Raw genomic sequence first — 10,549 nt, forward strand, 5'->3', positions numbered from 1 at the left:
TTTTAAAGTCACGAAAAGATTTATCAAACATTGAGAAAACCTTTTTTCCCTGGGAAGCTCGGAAAGAAACCCAAGCGGCTTTCTTCTTAACCACCCCAGGCTTTGTCAAAACAAAGAGATAAAAGAAGAGAGATTGTGAAGCAGAGATACCGAACTCATGGCACAACAACTGAAAGATTTTGATAAAACCCCAGGAATTGGGGTGAAGCTGGAAGGGAGCTACATTACAAGACCACAATAAGTTGGTCTCAAATGGGGTAAAAGAAAGAGTAATATTCATTTGACTAAAACAGAAGTCGTAGCATAGAAAAAGGGGCGCTCTCCGACAACTCGGGTAGAAAAACAAACCCTTTCCTCAGAATCGGGAGGTACGAGCTCATAGTTCTTTTCCTCACTACCACTACTACAAACCCTATGAAATTGTCTAAGCTGTTGACAAAACTCAGAATCAACCAAAGAAACACACAAAAGAACCATCGAATCCACCCAATCAGCCATGCCCTCAGGGACTTGGGAAGATGACTCAATAATGTTCTTGCGAGAAGACATGAGGTCAACTAGTCCTACAGCAAGAAAGAAGAAAATAGATTACTAACCCAAACATCTCGGACAAAGTCAAAATCAACTCATAGCAGAACATGATTCAACGTAGTACAAATAACAAAAGGAAACCCCAGGACCCACACCAAAAAGATCCAGGGGCATCCTTTGGAGGCAGTCAGCAGGACAAGGACTCAGGAAACCTACAAGCCTACATCTCGATACGTCCCAACAAGAAAACAATAAACCCATTTTTTCGACTTCTTTTAACTAAAGCGACACTTTGAGAAGAAAAGCTACGAGCCACAGATCATCAAAATAAACTACCTCCCAGATTCACTATCCCGGTTTTGATCAACGAACGAAGCTACTAAACAACAAATATCATCAAAGACACAACCTTTTCTTCAGAAAAATAAAATCCCCCTCCGAACAAACAAAGTAAATCAAAACAAAGCATCGATCATCTCTTACAAAGGTTCAGTAGCAAGGAAAGCTATCAACAGGGCAAAAATCAAGGGGCAATCTTTGCAGAAGTAAACAAATACAATTTTCAAAAAAAATAACCAGAAGCAACAGCAGAACATGCAAAGCCCTAGAAAGCCTCAACAGAAATACCAGGAGCATGCATAAAGACGAAAAAGAAACCAGAAAAAATACATCACAGTAACAAGAAAACACAAGACTACAAAAAGGCTCAAGATTTCCCAACGAACAGTAAAGTCAGAATCAAAGCCTTGTTAGAAAAAAGAATGAGAACAATGAAAAGAAGAACCAACCTGAACAAAGGAAGAAGTTTCGTAGAAGATCGAAGACGGAGGAATAGAATCGCCTTTCGAGCAAAGAGAGACACCAAGAAATCACCAAATGACGTCGCAGGGAAGAAATGTGAAAATCGCAAACTTCAGGAAACAGAAAGGGAGAAAGAAAAGGGAAGTCACAAGTAAAAATGGAGAAGAGAAACGGTTTCTGTGTGTAAAGTTCAAAATAAAAAGCCAAGGAAAACGGGGGCAATTAAAACCAATTAATGAAGGTATTAAACCCTTGCACGTTCTCAAGAACAGAGCGCTAATATAAAGCGCGCGCTTTCAGAAGAAAACGTTCCACATTCAAAAAAGGAAAATTCTACAAAGAAAGAAGTCGACAAATGCTCGAGTTCGACTTCACCAGAGAAGGATCGAAGTCTTAAAGAACTAGGACTCGACCTCAAAAAGAAAGACCGAGCTCAAGCAAGGGCACTGCTCACACCCTGGGTCGAGCTATCCGATCCGGGATGTTCAGTAACAAAGCGACCGACCTCTTCAAGTCAGGCTATCCAACCTCTTCTCAAAGAGCTCGGCCAAATCAACAGGAAAGCCCAGTAAAGGGCCCAAATAGAGGAACACAACCCAAATCTAAAGGCAGTCCAAGCCTATAGAGATAAAGGCGGTTCCCTTGAAGATAAGCTGACCTCACCCAAAGATAAGATAAGATAAGATAACTAACTTATCTTATCTAAAAAGGTCACTCCACACTATTATAAATACACTGGAGCACCCAGGTATAACTCATACTCTGATTCTACTAAAAACCTGTTTAATACCCATGCTAACTTAAGCATCGGAGTCTCTTGCAGGTACCCCCCCCCCCCACCCTCCAGTGATGAAGGATCAGCAGTGCAGCCAGTCCCACAAGTCGGACACGACAGCTCCGGCCGCCACCCACCAGCCGGACACATCATCTCTAACCAGCACAGAAGATCTCGTCCGAGATCGACCTACAGTTTCAGGTAACCCTCGGAACAGTTGAAGTGATGAATTCTTTTCCAAGAAACTATTTTATAGCATTTCACTAATTTGAATTAAAATTTTTGTTGAACTTGCTTGAAAAAAATTATTTTGGAACATGGTCTTAGAGCTAGAACACACAAACCCAGTTAAGATTTTGAGCCTATTTGATTGGTTACATCTATCAACCAATATTTTGTTTTGGTGTGTGTTGTTCTCTCTAAAATTGTGATCTTTGTCTTGCTTGATTCTATATTTTCACTGTTTGATGTATGCATACACATGTGTGATTGAGGCCTTTGTTTCATTGAGCTTACATACCCTTATGGCCTTACTCTTTTCATCATCCTTTGCAAACCAATGTTGAGCCTTTTTAACCCCATTTATTCTTTATTTTAGCTCATCACTTACTTTAAGCGGAAAACAATAATGTCCTTAATTTGAATCCTTGGTTAACTTAGATGAGTGAGAGTGTTCATGATTTAAGTGTGGGAAAGTTGGGTTTGGGAATATTTGGTTTAGAAATTGGGTATTATATATTTTTGGTGAAAATATGAAAAAAATAGTTGAGCACATATTCTTGCATTCAATACCTTAATAATATGCATTGAGAAAAACAAAAGAAAAGAAAAAGAGCAAATAATAAAAGGGGACAAAATGCCCCAAAGTAAATGGTGATAGCAATGCATATGTACTGTACTCAAAATTGGGATGCATGAATATGTGGTAAACATAGTTAATGGATAGTTAAATTTTGTATTTAGATTACATGGATTGTCTTAGGTTAGGTGGGAAGTTTAGGTTAATCAAGGATTCAAATTTTTGTCCACTTAACCAAATACAATCCTACCTTGAACCTAACCCCATTACAACCCTTAAAAAGACCTTTTGATATGTGTATTTGTGCATTAAATTTTTTATGATTGGTAGAAGAAGAGCAAGCCTTAGAAAGCAAGATTAGTAGAGAACTGAGAGAATTGACCCTCAGACACTAGAGTGATTAGAGTGTATACACTTTCAGTGAGTGTTCGATGCTCGATTCTTTGTTCTCGGCTTTCACGAGCTTTCTTCTTGCAAGTCTATTTGTACTTCATTTTAAGATTTAAATTAGTGGAATCCAGTTTATATTTTCTCTTAGAAGATTTATTTACTTTTAACCAAGTAGGTAGAAGCATTTTTTGCATGTAGTTGCATTCATATAGATAGGTTATATTGCATAAGTCCTACCATTTTTTCTTTACTCTTTTAGTTTCCTTGAACTTAGCATGAGGGCATGCTAATGTTTAAGTGTGGGGAGATTGATAAACCACTATTTTTATAGTTTATTTTGTATTGAATTGAGTGGATTTTGTCAACTATTCTCACACTTATTCATGTAAATTGCATGTTTTTAAGTTTTCTTCCTAATTTTGTACTATGATTGAAAACATGCTTCTTAGGCCTTAAAATCGCTAATTTTTAATCCTCTCTTATTACCATTCAATGCCGTGATATGTTTATTAAGTGTTTTCAGGGTTTATAGGGCAGGAATGGCTTAGAGGATGGAAAGGAAGCATACAAAAGTGGAAGGAACACAAGAAATTGAGAATTTTAGAAGCTGGTAGCGACGCGTACGCATGGATGACGCATACGCGTGACCGAACCATAACCAAATGACGCACACACATGGTTGACGCCTACGCATGGCCAGTGCCGAGTCCAGCAACGCGTACGTGTGGCTGACGCGTACGCGTGACGAGCGTCACGTGCTGCATTAAACCGAATTCGTTGAGGGCGATTTCTGGGCTGCTTTTGACCCAGTTTCAGGCTCGAAAATATATATTAGAGCTGCAGAGTAGAGATGGAAGGGGAACTCACTTTTTCATTCACACAATTTTAGGTTTTAGATGTAGAATTCTAGAGAGAGAGGCTCTCTCCTCTCTCTAGGTTTTAGGGTTTCTACTTCAATTTCTTCTTAGATTTAAATTTAATTTCTGTTTTTATTTACAATTCCTTGCAATTTATTGTTCTAGCACCTTTGTTCTTCAATTCTACTTGTTATTTCCTTCACTTTGTTATCCTTATGTTTATGCACTCTTGATACTTTGGATCTTTGTTAATGCAATTTATATATTCATGTTATTACTTTCTTCAGTTGTCATTGTTAATTTCTTTCAATTGGTAGTTGTTAAATTTTATTATTGTTGCAATTTTACCATGCTTTTATTTTTTGCGTACTAAGTGTTTGATAAAATGCTTGGTTGGATTTTAAATTAGAATTTTGTATTCTTAGCTTGGATTGAGTAATTTGGAGACTCTTGAATTGTCAAAGTCTCTTGTTGGTTGGTGATTGAAAGTTGCTAGTTGGCTTGAGCTGCACTAACTCTAGTATTTGATTAGGACTTGTGAACTCAAGTTGATTTGCTCACTTGACTTTCCTTTAATTGTTAAAGGTTAACTAAGTGAGAGCAATTTACAATTACCATCACAATTGATAATGATAATGAGGATAGGAATTCTGATTCTCAACCCTTGCTAATATTTTTCTTAGTTGTTAGTTATTTACATTCCTTGCTTATTAAACTCAAAATTCAAAAAGATACAATCTCATAACCAATAATAAACATACTTTCCTACAATTTCTTGAGAGACGACCCGAGGTTTAAATACTTTGGTTAATTTTATTGAGTTTGCTTAAGTGACAAACAATTTAAACATTGACCGATGATAATTTGTTGGTTTAGAACTATACTTGCAACGCGATATTTTTGTAAAATTCTTTACCGACAATTTTCCTCCGTCAAAAATAAAAAACAAAAAACCAAAAAAAAAAAAAGCTCCTCCACATGCATTTATAACTGAGGTGGCTATCGAACCGGAACTAGCAACAACAACAAGGGACTTTACCGGATTCCTCTTCTCGCATTAGGTCTAGAAGCTCTCTTCTAAACTTTCACAGTTCTCGGGTGGGTAACCGAGTTAAAATCCAAGTTTTTTTTTTTTTTGGACTTGAAATCCAAGTTTACTGGCAGGTCGAGTCAACTGTCTTTGAGGCCTTTGTGGACACTGACCAAAAAAAAAAAAAGGAATGCTAAAGAACAAAAACTTTTTAAGAAGTAAAAAAAAAGACTAAAATCATTTTTTTTAAGCTCATAAGAGTATGTATATTGAATGACCTGGTTGTTTTAGAAAAAAAAAATGGACATCTGAATTTTTTGACAAAATTTATTTATGACAATCATTGTAATTGATCTTGTTTACTAAAAAAATTTTATAGTTTTCATTTTTTTTTATTTTTAACCAATATTTTAGTGTTAGTCGCCAAAGTGAATGGCATACAATAATACAATTAAAATTAAAGGATATAATTGAATGCTATAATTTGTTTTTTTTTTACAATATAATAAAAATAATAGGACTAAGAGGAAAAACTACAAACACTAAAATACAAAAAAAAAATTAAAACAAATTTTTATGTATGTGTAAAAACTATACAAAACCAAATTAGGAGAAATCTATTTTTTGTCTCAATTGTTGGATATCATGGTGAATAAAATAAAATAAGTAACTAAATTTTGAAGATGAAAAAAAAAATAAAATTGAACATTATTAATTTATCTTTGACAATGATGGAAAGAATTTAATTTAATGCACTATTAATTTAAAATAGTTTTATACGTATATTTAATTATATAATATTACATTAATAAAAATAACTATTTTTATCTTTGACGGTTTGAATGATCATATAAAATAATAAATATAATTAGATAATTATATAAAATATTTTATACTCTCAATGCATCAATATGACTAATATAATTTAAATACAACAAAAAATTACAACACATTTGTACTAAACCTTTTACAAATGTAAACATATAATTTATAGTGGATTTTCTTTGCCAAAATCATTGCAGAGTCCGATCATGACATATATAAGGTTTTTGCTACTAATCAATACGATACTTGAAATATTTCTATCCTCTTTGTTTCATTACCAGGGTTCATATCCAAGGATAACTTAAAGTTGATTGGAAGTGAGATAGAAATTGACTAACTCTCTTGCTTATAGAAGCGCCACAAGAACTTCCTCAAATTATTCATTTTAGATAGTCGAATCTACTTATCATTTTTTGTCTTGGTGAATTTATATCTATGAAATCTTGTTTACAAATTTCACGTCTTTTGTATCAAATTTTTTAGCCTAATATTGAGTCTTCAAATCTCGGATATATTTTTTGTTGGACCAATCATCATGTCATCTATGTACAACAATAGAATGATAAAATTATCACTAAATCTTTTGTAATATGTACAATGAATCAATGATATAAGTAAATGTGGATATTACCATGAAGATTTTATTATTATCTTTATATAAAGATGTTTTTTTTTTACCATTAGATGATGAAATGTATGGTTTGATTTTAATGTGTTATAAAAGTGTTATTTTTTTAAAATGTGACTAAACAAACAAAGTACACTTTTAACACAAAAATCTTCATAAGAAGATGTTTTTAATATCTTCATTTGAGTAGTTGTCATAAGTAAAATCAGTTATATTCAAAACTAATAATGAAGAAATTTCAAAATTTTGACAGCTACTTTAAATAGTATTTAAATTTGATTAATCTACCAATTAAATTTTCTCTTCCTAATTTTTCAAGACCTTAAGAAAAGTGAAAGTAACAAACTCTTTACTGTTAAAATTAGATTCTTTTAATGAATCCAACCTTGTACTTGAATAAGGAGAAGATAAATGAAAATTAGAGTTTTAAATAAAGTATAAAGGAAGGAAAACAAATATTAGAGTTTTTAAATAGAAGTATAGAACTTGGCTTCACCAATTATTCATCATTTATAACTCATAACAGAGTTCAGTACAAACTCTTCAAGACATGAAGCTATTGAAGCAATAATGATAGTTTAAAAAATAAAAATAATAATATAAAAGCTCCAAAACAAACGATGGCTAAGTTGTAGTCTACTACTACTAAGACTTCCAAGTCACTGCAATTGGGCTTCTAACCCTGTAAGAACCTTTCTGAGAGTGCAACCAAGTCAAATGGCCTTGTGCGAAATCCATCCCATTACCTTTCTTAACTCTTTTTCTTGACAAAAACCAAACCCTATAACTCAAGCTTTGATTTGTTCTCTTGAAGAAAAGCTTCTTTGGTTTCACTATCACTTTCACACCCTCTGGTGCCATAACCTCCACCGAGTAAATGGAATTAGGACTCCCAACATTTGTAACTCTTCTGCTAAACATCTTCCTGCTCATCCCATCCTTAAAACTAACCGAGAATGAAGGATAGTTAAGGCTGAACCCTCTATTCACCTTCAAGATCTCATGGCAGCTCACATTCCTATGAGTTATGCTAAAGACCTCTGACATTGTGTATCCAAGGCTGCAAAGGTGTGCCACATAATCCTCCGGCCGAATATCATATACTAGCCCCGGATTCAAGGCTCTCTGAGGATTCACATGCCCGGAGCCGGTAGCGAAAACGCTAGCCTGCTTGTCCTCGTCGAGTATAGGTCTCCCTGCACGGTCTGTTACCTCTGCGGTCGTCATGATAGCTGACTTGACGGCGGCAGGAGACCATGCAGGGTGAGCCGAGCGGATTAACGCGGCTATTCCACTAACATGAGGACAAGACATTGAAGTACCAGACATAACAGAGAAGTTCACTCTCCTAGAATCTTCTGGGAGCCCGGTCGGACCGAGGTTCTGAGGCCAGGCCGCAATTATGTTAACTCCCGGAGCTATAACGTCCGGTTTAAGGATCGAAGGATTGGAATAACTCGGCCCTCGGGCCGAGAACCTTGCCACTTGTGGAGCTCTGGTCCTTCCAATCACAGTTCCTCCGAATTGGATTCGAGCCAGAGGCCTTGCAGTGGAGTTTATATAATTCTTCAGGATAACTGATTCATCAAATCCTATCAGAGTTGCAGGCAGAACATGAACATCCACGGAATCTTCCTCCAAATTCAACTCTGTATTCGCCAGAATCATAGCAGCACCACCAGCTTCCTTCACAACCTGTCCCTTCTCTGATCTGCCATTAACACCTCTGTCACAAACAACCATTTTTCCTTTCACCTTCTCCCTTGGAAGAGAGCCTCTGAGGCAAAACTGAGACTCTGTGTCTTCATTAGACAAATAAACTACCTCGAGTTCTTCTCCGGTTCGCGTTCGCCTGTTGAACGGATACATTGATTCTCCATAGAGAATCTTTCCGTTCGCCAAGCGGACGATAGCCGGAAATTTTCTATCCACTGTACTTGCGCCGATCGTGGCAATCCACGGAGCTTCATTGGCAACAGACATTGCTGTAGGTCCATTATTCCCTGCTGCACAAATGACCGAAATTCCATGCTCCATTGCTCTGAAGCTTCCAATGGCGATGCTATCGTCGAAAAGAGGCACCGGAAAGCCGCCTATTGACAAAGAGAGGACGTCCACGCCGTCGCGAATCGCAACATCCATGGCCGCCATGATATCGGAATTGTAGCAGCCATTGAACCAGCAGACTTTGTAAACTGCAATGTGAGCACCCGGTGCCATTCCTCTGGCCACGCCGGCCGCATACCCGAACACGTTTGCCATGGTGACCGGAGCGCCACCTGCCGTGGATGAGGTATGTGTGCCGTGGCCAGAGGAGTCCCTGGGAGAGAGATACTCCGGAATCCTCGAAGGCGAAACCGCAAGGTGACCTTTTGTGAAGTACCTCGCACCAATGAGTTTTCTGTTACAATTAGAAAAGTTAAAGGCTTGTCCTTGTTGGCATATACCTTTCCATTTCTTCGGAACCGGCGGCATCCCTTGATCGTTGAAACTAGGACTCTCCGGCCACACTCCGGTGTCTAGAACTCCGATTATGGTTCCGCGGCCAAATCCGGATTGATACCAACCGTTTTCTCTAGCAGGGTTAAGCCCCAAGAATTTGTAAGAGTAGGTGGTTTGAAGCTGAAGCAACCTGTCCGGTTTAATGGATAGAACATCAGGCAAATTTTGCAAGTATTTGAACTCGGAGTCGGTTAGACTAGCCGCAAAACCGTCCATGGCGGAGTGGTAGGAATAGAGGAGGCGCGACGAGGGGTCTTCGTTGGAAGAGATGATTTGTTCAATGAAGGAAAGGTGCCAGTTTTGTTTGGAGGTGAAGAGGGTGCTGGTTTTGCCATGAGGGTGTAGTTGAACTATATAAGTTCCAAGAGTTTCTTCTGCATGGGTAATGGTTTTGGTAAGAATGACGAATAGGAAAAAAGTGAGGAAAAAGGGTTGAATTTTGGATTCCATTGGTTATTGTTGTAGTACGAGAATGTTTTTGCTTTTGTTTTTGTTTTTGATTGTGTTGTGGTGGGGTGCATGGTTTGGAATGAAGGGGTATTTGAAGGAGAATGAAGAAGCGTTGGTGTTGTTGTTGTAAGTGAGGAATATGAAGCTCGTGAAATATGAGAGCTCTTCATCACGAGGATCCTTTGTTGGAGAACTGAGTGAGGGAGGGAGCTGATAATGGAGCTTGGTGTGTGACTGAGTGTGTCACGAGATGTTATTGCTAAGCTTTAAATAGAACAAGAGACTTAGGTAAGTAAGTAGCCGTTAGCTTCAAAATATTCTGTATGAGATGAGAGATATCTTTGTTCTTAGCTCAATCATTTATCATTGCATGCATTTATTAATTATATCTAGGCTCTCTGGATTTGATTTTGGTATCTATGGCTCATGCTCCTTCTCCTTTGCGTCTCGTGCGGGATATGTAATGTACTTGACTCTGCATTTTTTTCTTTGATTTTCTTAGCACCCTTAAATTTTAGTAGCTCACAATTATACATTCAAATTTTTATTTCCAGTTGACACGAGTAAATTTTGCAGATACTTTGTGAATATAGCCAAATAATTAAGAATTCGTTATATTATATCATAGTCTTTTATCAACAACACAATTATTTTTTGTTTGTGTTTTTTCAAAGAAAATGAATGTTTTTGTTCTGTATCATTTATTTTGCCTATTTAATGTTAGTTTCTATTTTATTAATATTTTTAAAATTTAAATTTAAAAAAAATCTATAATACTAATGTGTAAAATAATTAATTCATCAGAGTAAGAATACTGACTTATTCTTGGAACATCAAAGAATTTCTCCATAATTAAATGCTGTAATAGTTTATACATTACTTTGGTGACTTTTATTTTATTTTTTTAAAAAGTACATTCATTAGTTGTATAAGTTGGGGGCATGCTGTTTTTGAGGTGTGC

At 36.5% G+C, this 10,549-nt stretch overlaps 1 protein-coding gene across 1 annotated transcript; it reads right to left on the minus strand.

Moving 5' to 3' along the window:
• Positions 1-7,110: 7,110 nt before the first annotated feature.
• LOC112754116 (subtilisin-like protease SBT1.2) lies at positions 7,111-10,002 on the minus strand. The gene has a single exon (XM_025801704.3). The coding sequence runs from the start codon at positions 9,586-9,588 to the stop codon at positions 7,282-7,284; it is 2,307 nt and encodes a 768-aa protein (XP_025657489.1). The 5' UTR covers positions 9,589-10,002; the 3' UTR covers positions 7,111-7,281.
• Positions 10,003-10,549: the final 547 nt, after the last annotated feature.

The sequence above is a fragment of the Arachis hypogaea genome, chromosome 16 (assembly GCF_003086295.3).
Source record: "Arachis hypogaea cultivar Tifrunner chromosome 16, arahy.Tifrunner.gnm2.J5K5, whole genome shotgun sequence".
NCBI lineage: Eukaryota > Viridiplantae > Streptophyta > Magnoliopsida > Fabales > Fabaceae > Arachis > Arachis hypogaea.